Source organism: Gracilinanus agilis, chromosome 3 (genome assembly GCF_016433145.1).
Source record: "Gracilinanus agilis isolate LMUSP501 chromosome 3, AgileGrace, whole genome shotgun sequence".
NCBI classification, from domain to species: domain Eukaryota; kingdom Metazoa; phylum Chordata; class Mammalia; order Didelphimorphia; family Didelphidae; genus Gracilinanus; species Gracilinanus agilis.
The window spans coordinates 204,194,759-204,212,487 of NC_058132.1; the positions used below are offsets into that span (position 1 = coordinate 204,194,759).

The window sequence follows — 17,729 nt, forward strand, 5'->3', positions numbered from 1 at the left end:
CTGCAGGGCAAAGTGATGGAGGAGAAGGCACTGGAGGTGGGCAGCTGTGGGCTGGGGCCAGGGGCTGTGGCAGTGGCCCTGGAGGATATGGCAGGGCGCCCTGGCCCCACAGAGCCCCCCCTACTGACCACACACCTGAAGAAAGTGGAGAACCATATCACAGAAGCCCAGCGCTTCTCTCATCTTCCAAAGCGCTCTGCAGTTGATGTAGAATTCGTGGAGCTGTCCTATTCTGTTCGAGAGGGACCCTGCTGGCGCAAGAGGGGTATGGAAGAACCACTACTTCTATTCCTGAGTTTTCTGTCTCCTTATTTTGCTCTTTTTCTTCCTCCCTAGTGGGTACTATCTGCATACTATGCCCTCTACCTCTTAACTTGTCATTGTTGTTTTTTTGCCTTCTAAATGGGCACCATGCCCTCTCTCCTCTGAACAGGCACTGAAAACTCATAAAACCATGTAATTTAAAAGTGGGGAGGGATTTCAGAGGTCATCTAGTCCCATTCTCTATTAGCTTTCTGAATCTCGGAAGCAACATTGGAGGCAGATGAGGAAAGATTTAGAATCAGAGAACTTGGATTTGAATCATAATTTGATGTATGACACTTTCCTGGGTAACTTGAGGCAAATCGCTTACCCTGAGCCTCAGTTGTGAAATATAGGAGTTTACTTTGAAGATCTTTAAATTCTTATCGGGCTCTAAATTTTCCGATGTATTTTGTAAATATTCATAAATGATCATCTAGAGCAGCTAGGTAGTATAGTGGATAGGGAAGACCTGGACTAAAATCTGGCCTCAGCTATGTGACCCCTTATAGGCAAGTCACTTAACCCTGATTGTCTAACCCTTGCCTCTCTTCTGTCTTAGCACTGATACTTGGTATCTAATAATTAGTATCTTAGTATCTTAGAATTCATTAATTAGTTAAGAATTAATATCTTAAACTCTATACTTAGTATCTAAGGACAGAACTATGACTAGGACAGAAAGTAAGGGTTTAAAAGAAATAAACAGGTGAAGAGAGATAGGGAGATAAGCCAGGCATAGGTAACAATCTGTGAGAATTGTGAGAATGAAGTGCTGTTCTGGGGCAAAGGTGGCAGAAGGTTATCCAGTTTGACTGGAGGGAAAAAATATCTAAGGTGAAATAAAATAGGGTCTTGGATGCCAGGCAAAGGATGAGTGGAGGGAAAAGGATCATTCCATCATGGAGATGAGGAAAAGGAGTTACGAAGAGATTAAATAACTAACTTAAGATCACACAGCACATCAGTGTCAGACCTATAATAAACACATGTGATTACCAGTCCATATTCTTCGATTTGTAATATCTTGGTATTCCTCTAAGCTCAGAACTAGGCAGATGGGAGAAAAAAGTAGCTCCCATTTCTTTTCCTGGCCCAAATCTGGAGGTGTTGAGGTAGGTGAGGGATGGTTTTGTAACTGGCAATGGGATATCCTGGGTTCAGTAAAGCCTTAGTAACCCTCCTCTGCTCCAGGCAGCATGAGCTGAGAACACACAAGCTGAGTTTCCCAGAACTGGTGTGAAGACCAAAAGGGTAAATTATTCTGAATTTGAGCAACTGGACTGAAACACTTCTAAGCAGGGCTTTTAGCAACCTTCTCTTCCTTTAGTCACCTCATTTCTCTTTTTGCACACGTGAACTCTGGAGAACTTGAAAGAGGACAAGGGTCAGAGTTGAACAGGAACTTGAGCATCAGTATGATTCGAGGGTCTAGATTAGCTTTCAGTAAATGGTGAAATAAGGGGAAATGTTGGAGGAGAATCTTCCTCCCTCCTAGTTTTATGAAAAAATTAATTACATTTTTGGTTTGAAGATAGAACACATCACTAATACGAAACTTCTTTGAAAATAAAATTATATACACATGTGTGTATATATATATGTATATGTATATGTATATATTTTTTTGATTGCACATGAGTTTTATGTGAACCAGACTTTTTTGGTAGGAAGAAGCAAGAAGAAGGAATGCAGGAGGCTATAGAGTGTCCCAAAGGTCTTAGTGCAGTTTAAAACTTTAATAACTTTATAAGTATAAATGCTATAAACTTACAAAGACATTATTAGAAAGTTTAATTATTTAAAATTTAAAATATTTAATTTTGCAAATGTTGAGAAATAAAGTTTTAATTTTAATTTTAACAAGACGGATCATTATACATTGTATGTGGGACAGTTTCTAGGTGACACTTTTTCAGGCTGATGCATTGACAGAATATTTCCTTTTATTTGGCTACCTTGGTCAGCTGATTTATCTCCATTAGATTTTTTCTTGTGGGGTCATATCAAAACTGTCACATATGGGGGAGCAGTGGATTGAGAGTCAGGCCCAGAGACCAGGGGTCCTGGTTTCAAATGTGACTTCTGATACATCCTAGCTGTGTGACCCTGGGCAAGTCACTTAACCTCTAGTGCCTAGTGCTTACTATTGTTCTGCCTTGGTACTGATTCACAATATTCATTCTAAAAGAGAAGGAAAGGATTAAAAAAAAAAACCAAGTCACATATGAATCAAAACTTCATTCTTTGCATGATCCCAACATTAAGATTCTTTAAAAAACCTTTATCTTCTGTCTTAGAATCAATATTTAGTATCTGTTTCAAGGCAGAAAAGCAGTTAGAATTAGGCCATTGGGGTTAAGTGACTTGCCTAGGGTCACTTTAGCTAGAAAGTACCTGAGGCCATATTTGAACCCATGACCTCCTGACTCCAGGCCTGGCACTTTATCCACTGTGCTACCTAACTACTGCCCCTTAATACTAGGATTACCCTTTTAGTCCCTGACCTGCCCCTAGTTAAAGTTTTTATAGAGTTAAGAAATGGACTAGAGTAATGTATATAGAATAAGATAGTGATTATGTTGATATGTTTAATAAATAACATTCATATTTTAAACATTAAATATAAATTTTCAGGTTATATATATTAGCATTTTTTACTTTTGAAGTTATTAAAAGACTATGAATTTTTAGGAGATCCTGCATTTAGGCCTATTTGAGGCAGCATTACATTCAAGTCTAGCCTCTGATTCATATCAGCTGTGTGATCTTGAGTAAGTCATACCATTCCTGGAAGTGTCTTCCAGGAAATTTTTTAAAGGGTTACACATAAGTAGTTTCCACACCAGGAATTCCCAACTCTGATGAAATCAGAGGTGTGATTTCTTTGTGTGTTCCCCTTCTCCCTTTTGCTCTCTCCCTTTTATCTCTGCTATCTTTTAGTCTCACCTTTAATATTTTAATACTCTATGACTCCCTCCTTCATTCTTTTCTTTTTTTCTTCCTTCATTTCTTACACTTGAGAATAGAGGAGGAAAAGAGGTTTGAAGGTAGGCAGAAAGAAAGAGAACAGGGAAATACCAGGGAGAAAGCAGGCATTTCCTTTCCCTGGCAGACATTTGTGATAATGGTAAATAATTGCATAGCACTAAATGCTTCAGAACTCTTTGACATCCATTATCTCATTTGATCTTCCCAATAGTCATGTGAAGAAAGTCGTGCAGGCATTATTTTCCTATTGAACTAGGCTCAAAAAAAAGGCTCAAAAAGTTCATAGAGTCTAGTGCTTGCAGAGATCTTAATTGTGGAATCATGGGATTTAGAGGTGGAAGAGACTCTGGACATAATTTAGTCCAACTTCTTCCATTTGACAGGTGGAGAAGATGAGGCCCAGAGAAAGAGCTTAGATGACTTGTCCAAGAAAAGAATACAGTCAAGATTAGACCAAGTCTAGTGATTTTCTTATTACAATAAAAAGTAATTTGTCCAAGGTCACATAGCTGTTAAATAGCACCTTAAACAAAGCATTCCTGGCTCTCGTGGGGTTGGATTAGATGGTCTCTAAGGTACTCTCCTGTTTTAAAATAGATTATTTTTTTGACTTCTAGAATTCCAGTGGGTTTTCCCCACCATGAAACCATTTATTTATTTATTTATTTTTAGAACCCTTACCTTTTGTCTTAGAATCAATACTGTGTATCGATTCCAAGGCAGAAGAATGATGGGTGCTAGGCAATGAGGGTCAAGTGACTTGCCCAGGGTCACACAGCTAGGAAGTGTCTGAGGCCAGATTTGAATCTAGTACCTCCCTGGTCCTAGGGCCTGGCTCTCTGGACCTGGCTCTCAATCCATTGAGCACCCAGCTGCCACCCATGAAACCATTGTTATTGCTCTTCTTCACTTACTTGAACTTGATCCCCTGGAGAGGTCAATCCAGTTTAGAAACTGGGAGAACCAAGGCAAGGAAGGCACATTGTCTTCAGCCGTCAGCTCCCTTCTTCCCTTAAAGTGACATTAAAAGGCAGGTGCAAAGCACTTCCTGAATGGTTTTTGTTGATGGAAACATAGGATTAGGACTGATGACTTCCCTCATATATATCATTGTGGGTGAATCACCTTTCCAGGCCTCAGTTTGGCATTTGGCAGGTAGATCTCCTCTGCCTATAGACAGGGAACTGAATGACATGACTTTTTATTATTAAAAAAAATCCTTATCTTCTGTCTTGGAGTCAATAATCAATATATTGTGCATTGGTTCCAAGGTAGAAGAGTGATAAAAGGTTAGGTGATGGAAGTTAAGTGACTTGCCTAGGGTCACAAAGCTAGGAAATGTCTGAGGCCAGATTTGAACCCAAGTTCTCCTGACCCCAGTCCTGGTGTTCTATTCACTGTGCTAATTAGCTGCCCCAAAGGAGGGGATTAAAAAGCACAGTACTAGTACAACTACTGTGGCTCAGGTGTCTGAACCAACCATCAAGAGTCCCTAGTAATGCTTTCTTGCTTTCAAGCCCTTACCTTCCATCTTAGAATCAATACTCAGTACTGGTTCCAAGGCAGAAGAGTAGTAAGGACTAGGTAATTGGGGATAAGTGACTTGCTCAAGGTCACAAAGCTAGGAAGTGTTTGAGACTAGATTTGAACCTGGGTCCTCCTGATTCCAGGTCTAACACTATCAACTGTGCTAGTTACCCCCTATAACATGATCTTTTGAGGATCCTTCCAGGCTTTGTGATTTTTGTGAATTATGGGGTCAGAGAACTGGAGAAGGTTCTATAGTTCACAAAGACAAAATAAAAATCTACTGTAGTGCCCTGGGGGTCATGGAAAGGAGGAATTTTTTTCTTAAACCCTTATCTTCTGTTTTAGAATCAATACTAAGTGACTTATTCAGGGTCACACAGCTAGGAAAAATCTGAGGCCTGATTTGAGCCCAGGACTTCCTGACTCCAGACCTGATATTTTATTCACTCTGCTACTTAGCTTCCCCAAGGGAGGAGATTAAAAAGCAGAGTATCTGTACTACTGTGACTTAGATGTCTAAGCCAAACATCGAGGGTCCCTAGTAATGTTTTCTTTTCTTTTTTTTTTTTTAAACCCTTACCTTCCATCTTAGAATCAATACTTAATGGTGGTTTCAAAGCAGAAGAGTAGTAAGGGCTAAGCAATTGGGGGTAAGTAACTTGCCCTGAGATCAGATTTGAAACCAGGACTTCCCATCTCCAGGCCTGGCTCTCTATCCACTAAGCCCAGCTTTGCCCCTGGTAATGTTTTCTGTTTAAGTTCTCAGTAAGTGGGCTGGATGTTACCATAAGAGAGGAAGTTGGAGGGCAGACAGTGATAGTTATTTGGATCAGTTTATGTGTCTGTGTACCTTTCAAGTCCTTTGGGTTTTCTGTAGGGAATTAGCTTTATGCCAGGCCTTGAAGAAAAGAAGGTTTTTCCAGATGGAGGTGAAGGCTAGAAGTAAATCTCTGGAGCAAAGGAGAGAAATACCGATTCATGTCCACAGAGGAGAGGAGGCAGGCTTTTTGCCCTGTACCTCATGACCCAGGCTCTTCTCTTCTCTTCTAGGAAGTGTGTGCATTTGATACTAAATTCAGGAAATTATACCTTAGATGTCTTGACTCCAGGGGCAGTCATCTCAGTCCAGGGAGTAGAGAAAAGAAGAGAACTATATATATATTTTTGCATATGTGTTTGTGGGTACTTCTCTTGTCCCCATTTGATGATGACGCAAATTTTATACAGCTTAAGATGTACAGAAATAATTTTAATCACAACAATCCTGTGAAGTTGATAGCATGAGTAGTAGACTCCCATTTTTTAGATGAGGAAACTGAGTCTCAGAGAAGTTAGATGGCTTTCCTCAAATCACAAAGCTGGTGGAATTATTATGACCAAAGCTGGCCCTGAAGAAATGAGGAAATGCAGCTCCTGCTTCTTGGTAGAGAAGGCTGTGGAAACATGCTGTCAGACTTAGATGATATATTGATTAGTTTCACTGAACTGTTTTTTTTTTCTCTTTTTAAAATTCTTTGTTTTAATGGATGATTCACATCCATGATGGTATGGGGTGGGGGAGAAATAGATTGGGAGATTTAAATTACATAAAAACAAAAGATATCGATAAATAAAAAAGATCACACAGGGGGCAGCTGGGTAGCTCAGTGGATTGAGAGCCAGGCCTAGAGACGGGAGGTCCTAGGTTCAAATCTGGCCTCAGACACTTCCCAGCTGTGTGACCCTGGGCAAGTCACTTGACCCCTATTGCCTACCCTTACCACTCTTCTGCCTTGGAACCAATACACAGTATTGACTCCAAGATGGAAGGTAAGGGTTTAAAAAAAAAAAAAAAGATTACACAGCTAGTAAGTGATCAAACCAGAAGAGTTCTTCTGATTTTGCTACTATAAATCATGCAGTCAGAACCAGCAATTCCTTCTTCTCTGCCCAAGTACTGTCTTGAAAAAGCCACTGAACTGCTTGGGGGATTGGGGTATCTCTGTTCCCTGATGGTCTCTCCCTTCTCCCAACCTAGGATATAAGACCCTTCTCAAATGTTTATCTGGCAAGTTCTGTCGAAGGGAGCTGATTGGCATCATGGGACCCTCAGGCGCTGGGAAGTCAACATTCATGAACATCCTTGCTGGGTATAGGTAAGGATGGGTTATTCTCTCTCTCTCTCTCTCTCTCTCTCTCTCTCTCCTCTCTGTCTCTCTCTCTCTCTCTGTCTCTCTCTCTCTCTCTCTCTCTCTCTCTCTCTCTCTCTCTCTCCTCTCTGTCTCTTTCTCTCTCTCTGATAATGGAAAACACAACAGAATTGGGAGGATGAGTTTCTGGTGGGTGGGAGAGTTTGTAGCAGAATTTCACAGGAAGGAATGAAACGCAGTGTTTGGAGTTTTTCAGAGGTGGGCAGCCTAGGGCTTTGAAGATATTCTAGCCAATGATTCCCATGACATGCTATTCCTACAGGGAGACTGGCATGAAGGGGCAGATCTTGGTGAATGGACGACCTCGGGAGCTGCGGACCTTTCGCAAAATGTCATGTTACATCATGCAGGATGATATGCTGCTTCCTCATCTCACTGTGCTAGAGGCCATGATGGTGAGGGTTCACCCCTTCTCTAGGTATTGAGGTACTGATATAACTTCCTCCCTCCCATCAGTTTCCCTTGGGTTCCATGGGTATAGCAACAATATATTGAGCTATTAAGCACTATGTACAAAGGAAGCATCATGCTTTGTATGTGTGGGAAAGCTACAAACATTAGATAAGCTGTAGCCACTACCCTCAAGGTGGGTGATGAACATTAGATCCTTCACCACCCTTATTCCCCCTTCAAGGTTGATAGGCACCCTGGAATTCCCAACGCTAGGATGCTCTGCTGAAATCTACTCTTCTGCTTGTCCCTCTGACTGACTGAAGGGTTGGGGGTGAGATGGCATTCATGAGGCCTTTGGGTTTCAGTATCCACACCAGTGATCCGCCTCATTTTTTGTGCCCAGGTCTCTGCCAACTTGAAGTTGAATGAAAAACAAGAGGTGAAGAAGGAGCTGGTAAGTAGAAGTGGAACCTGGTCAGAGGTACCCTTCCTCTGGGAGCTGGACCAGTGGAACTGAGGGGGCAGGGTAGCCCCTGGGAGAGGGAAGAAATGGCCCTGGAACCAGCTTAGCTAGGGCAGGTTGGGGGTGGTCTCCAGATAGAGTCAGTACCCTGCTGAGGTCTTTTTCTGGCAGAGGAATGGCGGGATGGCAAATGGGTTTCTGGAAGCTTTCTAGGCTGATGTGGGGGTGGGCTTTGGGCAGGTGACTGAGATTCTGACGGCTTTGGGACTGATGTCCTGCTCCCACACGAGGACAGCCATGCTCTCCGGGGGTCAGAGGAAACGACTGGCAATTGCTTTGGAGCTTGTCAACAACCCACCTGTCATGTTCTTTGATGAGCCTACCAGGTATTCTCCTTGGGCTAACCTTTCCCTCAACACATCCCCCCCATACTCAATGCCATAGAGCTATTGAGAGATCCAGGAGCCTGGGCTTTCCAAGACCATCCCAGAAGAGTGAGGGAACTAGGCTCTATACGTTCTGACTTCCCAGTGGGCCAAAGTGATGATGCAGTAGGATTGGGATTGGGGTGGGGGCAGAGAGGGTGAGAGAATTAGACTGTAAACTCCTTGAAGGCAGAAACTATCTTTTGTCTCTGATTGTATCTCCAGCACTTAGTATAGTGCTGGCACATAGTAGGTGCTTAATAAATGTTTATTGAATTGAATTGAATTGGGAATAGGATGAGAACCTGCTCTCTCCATTCTAGATCATTCCCCTCATTTGAATTTTCTACACCCCTAATATTCCCTCATCTTGGTCTGTTTCTTTTTCTTGGCAGTGGGCTGGACAGTGCCTCCTGCTTCCAGGTTGTATCATTAATGAAGTCCTTGGCTCAGGGGGGCCGTACCATCATCTGCACCATCCATCAGCCCAGTGCCAAGCTATTTGAGATGTTTGACAAGGTCAGCTACCAGTTTTGGCTCTCCTGGATAGAGAGCATAGGGTTGAGGAGACCCGTTAGTGTCTATTATATCCAGGCTCTGGGAGGTTGGCTGGGTATGGAAATGTTTGTCTAGATGTGGTTGCTGGTAGGAACAGTGGTACTGACAGAGTGTTAGGGTATAGTGGGGGATGCCAGTCTTGCTAGCTGCCTCTTTTTCATCTTACCTCAATTTTTACTTCCAGCTCTACATCCTGAGCCAGGGGCAATGCATCTTCAAGGGTATGGTCACCAACCTGATTCCTTACCTGAAGGGGTTGGGCCTCCATTGCCCCACCTACCACAACCCAGCGGACTTCAGTGAGTGGAAGTGGATCACTGCTAGTGTGACTCCAGGCTGGGACCCTGGTGGCCATGTGGGCAGTCTCCTTTGGGGAGAGGATGGGGTCTTGAGCTCTCCCCTTTGGTTGTATTGGGCAGAAACCATACATGATAGGCATGCAGTTAGTCCTCCGAGGGGGGACTGTTTTTTTCTTGGAGAGAATGGCACCTGAACTCGTCATCTTCTCCTTTTCCACAGTCATTGAAGTAGCATCAGGGGAGTATGGGGACCTGAATCCAATGCTGTTCCGGGCAGTCCAGAATGGACTCTGTACTGTGGCAGAGAAGAAAGACACCCCAGAGAAGAACCATGTCCAGTCCCCTTCCCCTGTTTGTCCTCCAGTGAGTAAAAGAAAGAACGTAGGGTATATGCGTTTAGAGATGAGGTATCAGAATTGGGGAGAACTGGCCACTGGAAAAAGTGATGACAAGAGTACTGGATTTGGAGCCAGAGGTTTTGGATTTAAATCTTAGCACAATGGAATGGGCCTAAAGACACTTCCCATCCTTAGGTTTCAGTTGCTTCATTTAGAAAATGAAGGAATTAGGGGCAGCTATATGGTTCAGGGAAGAAAGAGTCAGACTTGGATATGGGAAGTCCTGGGTTCACATTTGACTTCAGATACTTTTTAGTTGTGTGACCCTGGGTAAATCACATAATAACCCCCATTGCCTAGCACTTACTGCTCTTCTGCCTTGGAATGGATACTTAATAGTGATTCTAAGATAGAAAATAAGGGTTTAAAAAAAAAAAAGGAAGTGAAGGAATTAGAATAGATGACATTTACTGTCTTTTCTAGTTTTAAATCCAACAATCCTGGACTCCTTTCCCTTGCCAAGGATTCTGCCCCTGGGGATGGAGTGCCAGGATGCCAACAGATTCTGCCTCGTGCCCTAGCTGGCCTCATGAGAAGTTTGGCAGGTTCTTGTCTGTTGGGCTGGGTGGTGTTGGGCATCTCTCCCAGTGTGCTTCATTTCCCATGACCTTGGATTGTGATCTTCCTCCTACTCAGGAAGTAGACCCCATCGAGAGTCACACATTCGCCACTAACACGTGTACCCAGTTCCGAATCCTCTTCAAGAGAACCTTCTTGTCCATCCTTAGGGACACGGTGAGAGGCTGTACTATAGGGATTCTGGTAACCATCAATCCCCAAGACCCTACTAACTGTCATGGGAATGGAGAAAAAAGAAGGGGGCTCCTGGCCTAAGCTTCCCTGTTTACATCACAGGGTTTCTTGAAGACACCAATGAGGGCTCTTAATGTGGGTAGCATAGAATTTGTCTTGTCTCCTCCCCCAAACTGCCGTCTCCTTCCCCCATTCCTGAATGGTGTTATAATTCCTCCTCTGGTACTGTTCCTCTCCCCAGGACCTAGATAAGTTTCCTCCAAACACAGCTCCCTGATCTCCCTAGCACTGACCATATTTTTCCCTACCAGGTTCTGACCCACCTTAGATTCATGTCCCATGTGGTGATTGGTGTGCTCATTGGTCTCCTTTACCTTCACATCGGAAACGATGCCAGCAAAGTCTTCAACAACACAGGCTGCCTCTTCTTCTCCATGCTTTTCCTCATGTTCGCTGCCCTCATGCCTACTGTTCTTACCTGTGAGTCCTCAGGACCTGGCACACCTGGGTGGGGGGGACAGAATTGGTGGAGAGATGAGGGATGGGTGCTGGGGTAGTTAATGAGATGGGAGAACAGCTGGGGAGAGACTTGAGAGTATGGTCCCAAGTTTCAGGCAAGCTGATGGACTGTGGGGGAAGGAGATTAGGTAGGGAGGGAATAGTTTCCTGCCCTAGAGTCCCAGTAATAGATTAATCAGGATGCAGCAGAAGGTTTGTGTTGGGGAGAATAGTAGGAGGGGGCCAAGTGGAATGCCTTCTTTTTTTTCTCTGTCCTAGTTCCCCTAGAAATGGCTGTCTTCATGCGGGAGCATCTCAACTATTGGTATAGCCTCAAAGCTTATTACTTGGCCAAGACTATGGCTGATGTGCCCTTTCAGGTAAGCTTATCAATCAACAAGTCAAGCGACAAGCATTGTTTCTTTTATTTTTAAATTTTTATTTATATTTTATTTAAAAAATATTTTTTCATGTTTCCATGTTTCATTTTCTTTCCCTTCTCTCTTCCCTTCCCTCTCCCAGAGCCAACAAGCAATTCCACTGGGCTGTACAAATGGTATCACTTGATACCTATTTCCACATTATTCATTTTTACCATAGAACAATCTTTTATTTTTATTTTTTGTTTATAGCAGTACATTTTTATTTTTTAAAAATCCATTAATGAATTAATTTATTTAATTTAGAATTTTTTTCCATGGTTACCTGATTCATGTTCTTTCCCTCCCCTCTTCCCATCCCCCTTCCCATAGCCAATGATCAATTCCACTGGGTTTTACATGTATCATTGATCAAGACCTATTTTCCATATTATTAATATTTGCAATAGAGGGATTGTTTAGAGTCTACATCCCCAATCATATTCCCATTGAACCATATGATCAGTCATATGTTTTTCTTCTGCGTTTCTGCTCCCACAGTTCTTCCTCTGCATTCAGATAGTGTTCTTTCTCATAAGTTCCTCAGAATTGTCCTGGGTCATTGCATTGCTGCTAGTATAGAAGTCCATTACATTCGATTGTACCAGTGTCTATATATAATATTCTCTTGGTTCTTCTCCTTTCACTCTGCATCGATTCCTGGAGATCATTTCAGTTCACATGGGATTCCTCCAGTTCATTATTCCTTTGAGCACAATAGTATTCCATCACCATCAGATACCACAATTTGTTCAGCCATTCCCCAATTGAAGGGCATCCCCTCATTTTCCAAATTTTTGCTACCACAAAGAGTGTGGCTATAAATATTTTTGTACACGTCTTTTTCCTTATTATCTCTTTGGGGTACAAACCCAGCAGTGGTATGGCTGGATCAAAGAGCAGACAGTTTTTTATTGCCCTTTGGGCATAGTTCCAAATTGCCCTCCAGAATTGTTGGATCAATTCACAACTCCACCACCAATGTAGAACAATCTTTTAAAGCTGAAGCCCCAAATCATATACCCATATAAACAAGTGGTAAGTGAGAAGTCATAAGTTTTTCTTTCATGTTTCTACTCCTATAGTTCCTTCTCTCAATATGGACAGCATTCTTTCTCCCAAGTCCCTTTGGAATGTCCTAAATCTTTGCATTATTACCTGTAGCAAAGTCCATCACACTGGATAGCTCCACTATGTTTCATTTTCAGTGTACAATGTTCCCCTGCTTCTGCTCATTTCATTCCTGAAGCATTGTTTCTAAAATTAATTAACTAATGAATCTTAATGACTTAGGAAAACTTGTGTGGAAACTTATTACATGTAATTGGCAAAAATATATATTTAAAAAATAAAATTAATTAACTAACTAATTAAACCCTTACCTTTCATTTTAGAATTAATACTAAGTATTATTTCCAAGGCAGAAGAGTAGTAAGGGCTAGGCAATGGGGGTTAAGTGACTTGTCCAGGATCACACAGCTAGGAAGTGTTCTGAGGTCAGATTTGAACCCAGTATCTTCTAACTCCAGGCTTGGCTCTCTGTCCACTGAATCACTAGCTTCCCCCAATCAACAAACACTGTTGAACATCTACTGTATTTTAGCCCTGTGTGAGATACAAAACTGATCTCTAGTCTTCAGTTTAAAATTTAGTTTGAGAATGAAACTAATGAATGAGAGTATGAAATGAAACGAATGAATATAAAAACAATAATAATCTCAGGAAGTGTATAAGAGCAGAAAGCACAGACAGAAAGAGAGAGGGCTCTGTGGGCTGGGGTCATCAGGGAAGGTGGGACTTAAAGGTAGACCTTGAGAATAGACTAGATCCAGAGAAGGAGGAAAAAAAGGTTATTCCAAGGAGGGGAACAATGACTATAGTCCTATAGGTGAGTTTATAATACAGTTTAGTAGAGAGAATAGTGGACTTGAAGGCAGGAGAGTCCTGATTTTGAATCCCAATTCACTTACTAGTTGTGGAACACTAATCAAATAATTTCCTTTCTCTGGATTAGATAATAAGAATAATTGTTAGCATTTGTCTAGTACAGTGATGGGCAAACTATTCCTCCCCCCAAGGCCAGATCCAGGCTGTAGTTTGCCCATCACTGCCTTAAGCAATTCCCTAATCCCTACATCTGGATGTGGGGGGGGGGTGTAGTGATTAGGGAATTGCTTAAGGCAATGATGGGCAAACTATGGCCTGGAATAGTTTGCCCATCACTGGCCTAGTATTTTAGATAAATGTTAACTCATTTGATCTATTCACCTTGAGGGGCTGGATGAAGGAGAAAGGTTGTCAAAGGTACAGGGATAGAGAGAAAAGTGTTTAAGACACTATAATCTGGTTCATTTTCCTCACCTATAGAATGGTGGACTAGGTAATCTTAGAAGATCCTTTCACTTGTCAGATCTTTGGGAAGGAAAGATTTTTAAGACCAAGCAACAGTTAGAAAAAATTACAAAATGTAAAATAAATAATTTTGATTACATTAAAATAAAAAGGTTTTGTACAAACAAAACCAATGCAACCAAAATTAGAAGAGAAGCAACAAATTGGGAAAAAATCTTTATAACAAAAACCTCTTACAAAGGTCTAATTACTCAAATTTATAAGAAGCTAAATCAATTGTACAAAAAATCAAACCATTCCCCAATCGATAAATGGGAAAGGGACATGAATAGGCAATTTTCAGATAAAAAAAATCAAAACTATTAATAAACACATGAAAAAGTGTTCTAAATCTCTTGTAATCAAATCAAAACAACTCTGAGGTACCACCTCACACCTAGCAGATTGGCTAACATGACAGCAAAGGAAAGTAATAAATGTTGGAGGGGATGTGGCAAAATTGGGATATTAATACATTGCTGGTGGAGTTGTGAATTGATCCAACAATTCTGGATGGCAATTTGGAACTATGCCCAAAGGGTGCTAAAAGACTGTATGCCCTTTAAACCAGCCATATCATTGCTGGGTTTGTATCCCAAAGAGATCATAGGGAAAAAGACTTGTACAAAAATATTTATAGCCACACTCTTTGTGGTGGCAAAAAATTGGAAAATGAGGGGATGCCCTTCAATTGGGGAATGGCTGAACAAATTGTGGTATCTGCTGGTGATGGAATACTATTGTGCTGAATGATGAACTGGAAGAATTCTATGTGAACTGGAATGACCTCCAGGAACTGATGCAGAGTGAAAGCAACAGAACCAGGAGAACATTATACACAGAGACTGATACACCAGGGTATAATTGAATGTAACGGACTTCTCTACTAGAAGCAATGCAATGATCCAGGACAACTCTGAGGGACTTATGAGAAAGAACACTATCCAAGAACTGTGGGAATAGAAACACAGAAGAAAAACAACTGCTTGATCACATGGGTTGATGGGGATATGAATGGGGATATAGACTCTAAACGATCACCTTAGTGCAAATATCAATAATACAGAAATAGGTCTTGAGCAATGACACGTGTAAAACCCAGTGGAATTGTGTGTTGGCTATGGGAGGGTTATGAGGAGAGGGGAGGGAAAGAACATGAATCTTGTAACCATGGAAAAATATTCTAAATTAATTAATTAAATAACATTTAAAAAAGAAGGTCCTTTCCAAAATGGGAAAGGGTCTGCTTGAACAAAAATATTTATAGCTCCTCTTTTTGTTGTGGCAATGAATTGGAAACTAAAGAGATGCCCCTCAATTGGAGAGTGACTCAACAAACTCTGGTATATGCTGGTGATGTGATACTATCATGCTGTAAGGAATGAGGAACAGGATGATTTAATAAAGAGCTGGAAAGACCTGCAGGAACTGACACTGAGTGAAATAAGCAGAACCAGAACATTGTACACAGTGACAGCAATGCTGTGGAATGATCAACTGTGATAGACTTAGCTACTCTCAGCAATACAATGATCTGGGACAATTCTGAGGGACTTATGAAAATAATGCTATCCACCCACAGAGAAAGAACTGTTGGAGTCAGAATGCAGATGAAAGTATATGATTTTTCAGTTGTTTATTTGGGTTTTGGGGTTTTTGATTTTATAGGATTATTCACTTACAAAAATGAATAATATGGAAATATGTTTTTTGTGATAATACATGTATAATCCAGATTGAATTGCTTATCAGCTCTGGGAGGGGTGAAGGAAGGAGGGAGGGAGACAAAAGGAGATCATATAACTGTGGAAAACTGATGTGGAAATTTGTTAATACATGTAATTGGTAGATAAGTAAATAAAGTTTAAAAAAAAAGGCCCCTTCTAGGCTGAAATTCTATGGGTAGAGCCATTTGAGCCTCATGGTCCCTCTGGCTCCTGTGAGGGAACTAGAACCCTAGACAAGAGGAGCTCTCATCTCAAGAGAAAGAGGCCTGCCACTAATATACCAATCCCTTTTTCTAATCTTCTTCTTGCTCTCACCAGGTGATTTGCCCTGTGGCTTATTGCAGCATTGTGTATTGGATGACTAGCCAGCCAGCTGAAGCCTCCAGATTCCTGCTCTTCTCTGCTCTGGCCATAGCCACTGCCCTGGTAGCCCAGTCCCTAGGACTATTGATTGGGGCTGCATCCAACTCCCTACAGGTGGGTGAAAGTGGGAGAAATGGGAGGGAGAGAATAAGTATATATATGGGGTTGGGAGTATATAGAGAAAAGGAAGGAAGAAAAAAAATAGGAAGGAAGGCAGGAAGGGAGAGAGAGTAAGGGAAGGAAGAAAGGAAGAAAGGAAGAGAAGAGAGAAAAGAGAAAAGAAAGAAGGGAATAAGGCAGAGAGAGGGGAAGGGAAGACAGGAAAGAGAAAAGGAAGAAAGCATGAAAGAAAAAGAGGAAGGAAATAAGGAAGAAAGGGAGGGAAGGAAGGATAGGGAAAGAAGAGAAAAAAGATGAAAAGAAGAAAGAAAAAGAGAAAAGAATGAAAGGAAGGAAGAAGGGAACTGGATAGAGGAAGGAAAGGAGGGAAGGGAGAGAAGGAAGGGAAGGAAGAAAGGAAAAAAGAATGAAAGAGGAAGAAAGAGGTAGAAAAGAATGCAGAAGACGAAGAAGGTTAAGGGAAGGAAGAAAGAAAAGATGAAAGGAAGAAAGAAAAAGAGAAAAAGGAATGAAAGGAAAGAAGGGACAAAGAGGGAGGAGAAATGAAGGAAAGAAGAAGGGAAGGGGATAGAGGAAGGAAAGAAGGAAAAAGGAAGAAAGGGAGAAAGGGAGGGAGGGAAAGAAAGAGAGGAGGAAAGAAAGAAAGAGAATTTATCAAGTACTCACTATGTACCAGTCACTTTACTAAGACCAGGAGACACAAATACAAAAAGAGTCAGTTCCTATTCTCAAGAAACTTCCTAGAACAGGAGAAGATAACACATAGGGTTCCAAGGGAGTAAATTGGGGGGCTGCCTGTGGAAGCAGATGCATCCCTTCCCAAAGGACTGAGGGATATGTATGTGTACAGGCCTCTGTGCAACAAACTGTTTCCATAAACTGGTGTAAGCACAGCCCTGAGTGTCTGCACCCCCAGTCACCTTCCTTTCCTTCCTGCCCTCTCCTGCTCCACATCCTCAGGTGGCCACCTTTGTGGGTCCGGTAACGGCTATCCCTGTCCTCCTCTTCTCTGGCTTCTTCGTTAGCTTCAAAACCATCCCTACCTATCTGCAGTGGAGTTCCTACCTCTCCTACGTCAGGTAAGAGCTGCCATCCTCTTCTCGAGCCTCTCCATGTCCCAGAGTCAGCATTCAGGGGCCTGAGCCCTTCTGGCCAAGTCAGGACCTGCCCTCTTTCCCTCTGGTCACTGCCCTAGTAGAAGGGTCCTCCACCTCCGGCCTCCTAGGCTCTCTCTGGATGTCTTCCTGACATGAGGATAAGAAAGATAAGCCCATCTCCATGCTACTTCCTCAGGGTACATGTTCTGGGGGCCCATTTGCACTGCGGTGCTGGGTCTGGGAGACAGATGTGCTTTCTCCGTGGTGAGGTATTTCTGCTGTTCCTGTTGTGTTCAGGTATGGCTTTGAGGGTGTGATTCTGACCATCTATGGCATGGAGCGGGGGGACCTGGACTGCTCAGAGAACTCCTCAGGATGCCCATTCCAGAAACCCGAGAGCATCCTCCAACAAATGGATGTTGAGGATGCCAAGCTCTACATGGATTTCGTGGTGCTGGGCATCTTCTTCCTGGCACTGAGGCTGTTGGCATACCTTGTGCTCCGCTACCGGGTGAAGTCGGAGAGATAGAGCTCCCGCTTCCTTCCAGCTGCAGCAGGAAGCCCTGTTCCTGTCTACCCCACCTTCCAGCCCATTGGGACTGTTTTAACCTCAGAGACTTGGGAGCTGGTTGCTGGTGCAGCCAGCCTGGCCCTGCCCTGCCCCACTCCTGTCAGTCCATCTGCTCCAGGATGTCCAGGTCCACCTGGAGGATGTTGGAAGGCTCTAAACTTCCTCTCTCAGTCCCATCACCTCTCCTGTGTTTTGATGCAGTTTGTGGCTTCCTTCTCATCTCTTCCTCAACACCTGCATG

The 17,729-nt window shown here is 42.5% G+C and overlaps 1 protein-coding gene across 2 annotated transcripts; it reads left to right on the top strand.

Moving 5' to 3' along the window:
• On the top strand, positions 1-17,481 carry ABCG4 (ATP binding cassette subfamily G member 4). Of its 2 annotated transcripts, none has more exons than XM_044666380.1 (14): positions 1-265; positions 6,842-6,959; positions 7,276-7,408; positions 7,810-7,860; positions 8,110-8,255; positions 8,690-8,813; positions 9,037-9,151; positions 9,372-9,514; positions 10,186-10,284; positions 10,614-10,782; positions 11,080-11,180; positions 15,656-15,814; positions 16,781-16,899; positions 17,215-17,481. In XM_044666380.1, exons 1-14 carry the CDS (start codon positions 16-18, stop codon positions 17,444-17,446), a joined length of 1,959 nt encoding a protein of 652 aa, XP_044522315.1. In that variant the 5' UTR covers positions 1-15; the 3' UTR covers positions 17,447-17,481. The 2 variants fall into 2 exon arrangements, with proteins under 2 accessions (XP_044522315.1, XP_044522316.1); XM_044666381.1 differs by lacking the exon at positions 1-265 and adding an exon at positions 6,131-6,185.
• Positions 17,482-17,729: the final 248 nt, after the last annotated feature.

Bases quoted from the DNA above. Each gene is read 5' to 3' on its own strand.
- ABCG4 (XM_044666380.1), top strand. From the start codon at position 16: ATGGAGGAGAAGGCACTGGAGGTGGGCAGCTGTGGGCTGGGGCCAGGG. The intron at 6,960-7,275 runs GTAAGGATGGGT...CTATTCCTACAG, and splicing joins AACATCCTTGCTGGGTATAG to GGAGACTGGCATGAAGGGGC. The intron at 15,815-16,780 runs GTGGGTGAAAGT...CCACATCCTCAG, and splicing joins CTGCATCCAACTCCCTACAG to GTGGCCACCTTTGTGGGTCC.